Source organism: Podarcis vaucheri (assembly GCF_965113315.1).
Source record: "Podarcis vaucheri genome assembly, chromosome: 14".
Classification (NCBI taxonomy): domain Eukaryota; kingdom Metazoa; phylum Chordata; class Lepidosauria; order Squamata; family Lacertidae; genus Podarcis; species Podarcis vaucheri.
Genome location: NC_138752.1, coordinates 44,721,314 through 44,727,372, shown reverse-complemented (window position 1 = coordinate 44,727,372; position 6,059 = coordinate 44,721,314). Strand labels below are relative to the sequence as shown.

General features: G+C 43.2%; 1 protein-coding gene across 2 annotated transcripts; it reads right to left on the bottom strand.

Moving 5' to 3' along the window:
- Positions 1–314: 314 nt before the first annotated feature.
- Positions 315–6,040, bottom strand: AIMP2 (aminoacyl tRNA synthetase complex interacting multifunctional protein 2). 2 transcript variants are annotated; one of them, XM_082199893.1, is made up of 4 exons: positions 5,925–6,040; positions 3,881–4,087; positions 2,193–2,424; positions 315–851 (listed from the first exon to the last, which is right to left on the bottom strand). In XM_082199893.1, exons 1-4 carry the CDS (start codon positions 5,937–5,939, stop codon positions 466–468), a joined length of 840 nt encoding a protein of 279 aa, XP_082056019.1. In that variant the 5' UTR covers positions 5,940–6,040; the 3' UTR covers positions 315–465. The 2 variants fall into 2 exon arrangements, with proteins under 2 accessions (XP_082056019.1, XP_082056018.1); XM_082199892.1 differs by having other exon boundaries at positions 5,775–5,987.
- Between the last annotated feature and the right edge of the window lie 19 nt (positions 6,041–6,059).

Sequence of the window (6,059 nt, the reverse complement as noted above, 5' to 3'; positions counted from 1 at the left end):
CGTATGTAGTTTGCCATTGTCAGAAAGAAGAAATGCAGACATAGGCGTCATGTACATAAATGAATGGGTTGACAGTACAGTGGTACCTCTGGTTATGAACTTAATTCGTTCTGGAGTCCGTTCTTAACCTGAGGTACCACTTTAGCTAATGGGGCCTCCCACTGCCGCCGCTGTGCGATTTCTATTCTCATCCTGAAGCAAAGTTCTTAACCCAAGGTACTACTTCCGGGTTAGCAGAGTCTGTAACCCAAAGTGTTTGTAACCAGAGGTACCACTGTGCTGTCTCTAAAAGAGGGACCAAGCACTAAAAGATATACACAAAGGGCAAGTGATGCATTTTATTGACATAAGACCTTTGACAGTTGCCTTCTAAAACTTCATTCACAGGCTTTATATAACCCAGGCTCACAGCACACATGTAAATATAGAAAATATTTCAACTGTGTCCCTTTCTATAGAACATGTTTAATTCAGCAACTTGAGAACAGAGTTAAAAGGTGCCAAATTCTCACAAGATTTTAGCCACTTCTGCACATTGGCTGGAACAGCATTGGTGCTCCCTGTCTGCTGAAGTGCACACCAGGCCACGACGTCAGCTACTGTCAGTTCATTGCCCACCAACCAGGATGTCTTGCCAAGGGCTGCATTCATAGATCGCAAAACAGCTGCCTTTTCTTTATTGCTCCCTTCTTGCAGTTGGAAGATGGCTGTATCTACCCAGCTGTCTATCAGAGTTGCTGTAACCGCATTGTGCTTCTGACCAAGTAAGGAGAACAAGAACCTAGCAATATTTCCTTCTCCTTCAATGGGACACATGGTCTGAACGCTGAACTTCATCTGGGATTTTGGCACTGAAACAAACACAACGCAACAGAACATTAGACAAGAAAAGCAGGCGCGCCTTGAAGAGACAGATACATTTCATTCGAACCATTAAACACAATTATAAACAAGTCCCATTATGTCATTAATTGCTAGCCAGATTTTCTATATAAGATACTGAATTTTTATAGAATACTTGCATATAGTCAGCCATGCTACCTTTTACTTACAGCTGCTAGGAAATGTCGCCATGAGAGATTACTGAACAGGTAAACTAACAGATTCCTCCTAATCCAAGCCTGGCAATTGGGATAACTGGCGCCATTTCCAGCTTCAACATTACAGCATTATGCGCTTTCTTCAAAAAGTAGGCAGTGTGTAGTGTTACTTTTTAGTTTCTTCTTCCAAACACACCACCATAGGCCAGCGTTAACTTAAAATGGCTTTGTCAGTTAAGGTAGCATAATAGCAGAAGAACTTAATTTTGTTTGAAACACTGAAGACTGAGTATTATATGCTCCTTTTCTACTTTCACAACTGACAGTTTTACTTAAGCTAAACACTAAACATCTTAACTAGAGCAGAAAGCTTAATTCATCTTGCAGGTAAAAACCAAGAACTGCCTAACAATGGAACGTAAGTTTATTTGAGCAGTTAAGAGCAGGTTAGCAAACACACTAGGGTTATTAAGATGCTTTATAATTCCTCAGCTGAAAGTTAATTTCACAATTATAGTTTTCTTGTAGAGATTATATAATAGAAGCTTCATAGCAATATTTTTGAAACTGCATTCCTAGGAATTAGGTTACTCAAATTTCTCAGAAGTCCTTTGAAAAGCAAAGAATGAAAGACTCAATGATCTTCCCTGCAACGTACAGCTACTGACCTATCAACCTGCATGAATGAAAAGTTAGGTCCAATGTAGCACAAGTTAACTCATGCAACAGGGCTTCTTCCTCTTCTGTTCCCTATGCACTTCCAAAATGTGGGTGCTTGGGGGACACCCGGAGCAGATTTGGGACATGGGAAAGGGGAGAAGGGAGTCCCATTGTGAAGGTGGGTGATGTCATCATAAGTGTGCCGGTCAGATCCTTCGGCATCATAGAGGAGAACAGAATCTTGAAGGTGAATTATTGGCAGTAGAAGTGACTCATCTACTACAGCTCTTCTCACAATATATTCTGTTGTCTAAAGAATGACCATGTTGTGGACAAACTAGTTGTTGAGCTGCCCAGTTGCAAATTTATTCATGGCCAGCGGCTGGCCCATTTGCTGCAGATTTATTGTCATTAGACATCAAGAAATTGTGTGCTACTCGTAACATGTTAACATTAATGAATGCGTCCCTTTTCCTAATGTGCTGGACTTACCATCTTTCCAAATTAATGTAAATCCCAACTGATACTCATGACGCGACTGCTTCTTAGGCTGATCACCAAAGCATTTCAGGAGATTTTCTGGCACACTCTTCACAGATGAGTGTGTATGAACAGCTGATAGTATCTTATAACGCTCACACAGCAAGCTGTGGAGTATTAACAATGACAGTGGTGGGTGATCGGGGTTTGCATTGATCACAATATCCTTCAGAGCTCCATAGTCCTGTAGGAAAATAAGTCGCCATTAGTAAGTTGTTCAAGTGACACATTCATGCATCGATTCACATCCCACTCTTGCTTAGCACAACACACAGACACCCTCATAATTAACTGCAAGACACACAAAACCAATGAAGTTCTACTAAAAGAGATGAATGGTTCAGCTGAGAACTACCAAGAGTCGCAGACCTTTAGAAGAGTTACTGGATGTCTATTTATGCACTGGCTCATGAAGGGAAGTCTTGTTCCACTTTTTAAAATAAAAAATATATAGTGGAAAAGGAGGCTTCTGTCTCCCATGATTAGTAGTAGCATCCCAAAAATGTTTACTTTAAAAATTAGTGCAATCAATGTGTCGTTTGAGAAATAACTCTATTCCTGAAACAACAAAAAACTACAGGAAATCCATTCCAGCCCAAATCTACCAGTCTCTCATTTATTTTAAAACACTTAAATCATACAATAAAACTGATAAGTAAAAAAGATTAAAATACAGAACCCACAGTATCTAGCAACTTAAGCCACATCCAACATAACGGCCATAAAATGCCCGAACAAAGCAATATGCAACCAGCAAGCACCAAAACCAAAACTGATAGGTAAGAAAAGATATTAGATCAATGTTTAAGTTATGGAGCATTTTACCTGCACTTTAAAGCCAGTTTCGTCCCATTGGGTATCAATCAAAGAACTAGGCACAAATTTCTTAACAAGTCCCACAAGATCTTATATTAAATCATTATTTGGCTGGATTCAGTTACTATTTAATTATTTTGTTGATACTTTGAAACAGAGGCCAGATTTGCATACAATGCTAAGGCACAGCTTGCTTTGAGTTTTTGAACCAACCAGGATAAACCTTACACAAGCAAAGCAACTGTAGCAAACCAGGGTTAAACAAGGATGGTGGGCTCAGAAATAACAAGAAACCACCGTTAACAGGAGCAGAGACGGCCATACATCAGCTTCAAAATACAGATTCATATTCTGCTTTATTGGACACAACCCAGTTGGTTGTCTGGGGTGGGTTCAGATCTGCAAAGAAACCAGTTAAACAAAACAAACCATGTCTTCAAGTTATGTGGAAACCAGGCCATTGAATTAAGCTGAGTTTTTGTTTGCTTCCAGAATTGTTAAATGCTTGATTTCTGGTTGGCTTTAAGAAATATTTCAGGTCTATTATCAAGCTTAGTTTTAAAACAATGAGACCCCGCTCACTGAATTCATTTTGAGTGCTGGATTGAATGCTAATAACTTCATTAAAGCTTAGCTTTAAAATAATTCTGTACCCGTCCCACCTATCACAAGGTGCTTTTCTGTGGATTTTAGCTATGTTTTAGTGATAAATCATTCTGAGTGTTGGCCTGAATGCTAATTACTCCATTAGTCATAAAAACTCCAACAATGGTTAAGTCAAATATACAGGAATTGTGGTGTAGAGAAAGTTAATCTGAACTTGCCTTCCCAAGTAAATTGTCAAGCTCTGCAGCACTAGCAGATAAAGGAATGTGTTCATCTGCTTGGATTATGTTTGTTGCATCAAAGTCTGCATCTGGTGTTTGGATCATCTTTGAAAGCCCATCCACAGCAGCTTTCAACTCATACAAGCGTTTCAAGATCTCCTCCTGGCGGGATTCAAGTGCCTGAAGAGCTGGATCAACTTCCTCCTAAATAAAGTTCAATTGGTATTCACTTAACTGTTTTAACATTGTGTAAAACAGATGGATATTTCCCACGTACCTCAGCTTTAACACTCTATAAGTCTCCATGCTAGTATTATCCAACATCCATGCATACATGCACATGGGAACTCTGCCAATATATCAAGGTTCAATACAGGTCAAGGGGCGGGAAATACAGGTGGGAAACTGGAAAAAGATGTCGGGCTGGATTTTATTGTTGTTAGCCACCCTGAGCCCAGCCTCGGCTGGGGAGGGTGGGATATAAATAAAAAATTATTATTATTATTATCTGGCCCACTGTCTACAGGCCATTTTGACAAGTAGATATTAAGTGATTCAGAGTTTTCGTGCTTTGAAACTGCTTACTGCCTTTAAACAACAGGGCAAGAGGCTTATATCTGATCTTAGTGCTATGCTACTCAGTGCTAAGACTGAAGAGCAAAAGATCCCTGAACTCCAATCATAGGCTTTTTTATTATGCAAACCACTTAAGAGAAATTTGTGATCAAATGGTGTATAAATGCAAAGTAAAATTCCCTAAGTTGTCAGGTAACTGACAGGTGGGTGTGTTTTGCGTATAATGGCCAGGCACGCCTTATTAGGCCTGCGGGCTGGTTGTGTCCTCCACCACTAGCATAGGTAAAACAAATGTAAGTAAGGTATTTAACCCAACTGCAACCATGAACAATATATAGAGGTAGCATATACAATTACTCCCAGATAACCTTTTAGTCAAGACCTAAAGCTATTCCGAAAGAAGGAACTTGGAACACCTGACTTGTGCTGCCCTGCAAGATTCCTGGAAGAACAGCAGCCACATTTGCCCGCTTCAGCTGCATATACAAAAACATTTGATAATATATTATTATTATTATTATTATTAAAGGTAAAGGGACCCCTGGCCATTAGGTCCAGTCGTGGCCGACTCTGGGGTTGTGGTGCTCATCTCGCTTTACTGGCCGAGGGAGCCGGCGTACAGCTTCTGGGTCATGTGGCCAGCACAACTAAGCCACTTCTGGTGAACCAGAGCAGCGCACGGAAACGCCGTTTACTTTCCCGCCGGAGCGGTACCTATTTATCTACTTGCACTTTGACGTGCTTTCAAACTGCTAGGTTGGCAGGAGCAGGGACCGAGCAACGGGAGCTCACCCCGTCGCGGGGATTCGAACCACTGACCTTCTGATCGGCAAGTCCTAGGCTCTGTGGTTTAACCTACAGCGCCAACCACCTCCCTATTATTATTATTATTACTGTTGATTAAATTTGTATACCACCCTTCCTCTCTAGATCTCAGGGCAGTTCACAACAATGTAGAGGGGAGGGGGTAAGCTACAATTCCCTGGATTCCTGGTGTGGAGGTTTTTTTTTTTTTTTTGTGTGTGTGTGTGTCTTTGTGTAATGTAAGAATTGAGATTTAAACGTATGGACTGTCAGCCGCCCGGAAGTACAACGCGAGGCGGCCTCAGGCCTTGCCGCAAGAACCTCCCTCAGCCCGGGTTGGGAAAGTGAAAGCGCTGGCCAGCGCCTCTCCCCGAGAAGGCCAGGCCGGGCTGAGGAGCCGCACCGCGCGGCCTAGGAAGGGAGGCCAAGGAAGGAGAGCCCTCGCCCGCCCGCCCGCCCCCCGACCCTGCCCGCTTCAGAGTGCGGCGCCTCTGGGCCGCCTCCTTCCTACCTCGTGAAGCAGCGGCGGCGGCGGCGGTGAGGCGGCTGACGGGGAGCCGCCCTCGGGGCAACGGTGCATATTTCCAACCCGGTACATGCAGGCGGGAAGGTGCTCAGCCAAGACCGCCGCCGAGCCAGGCCCCCCGTGAAAGGGCCTCACCTTGTACATCGGCATCGTGGCTGCCCGGCCGGCGGCTCCTCGCTGACTGACTGACTGACTGACTGGCACAGAGACAGCCACGCCCCGCGCGAGCGCCACGCAATATGCTCGCCTGCCATTGGAGGACGTTCGTCC

Coding starts and splice junctions, on each gene's coding strand:
- AIMP2 (XM_082199892.1), bottom strand. CDS start 5,939: ATGCCGATGTACAAGGTGAGGCCCTTTCACGGGGGGCCTGGCTCGGCG. Junction 4,088..5,774: donor CGCCGCCGCTGCTTCACGAG/GTAGGAAGGAGG, acceptor AACTTTATTTAG/GAGGAAGTTGATCCAGCTCT. Junction 2,425..3,880: donor TTGACAATTTACTTGGGAAG/GCAAGTTCAGAT, acceptor ATTTTCCTACAG/GACTATGGAGCTCTGAAGGA.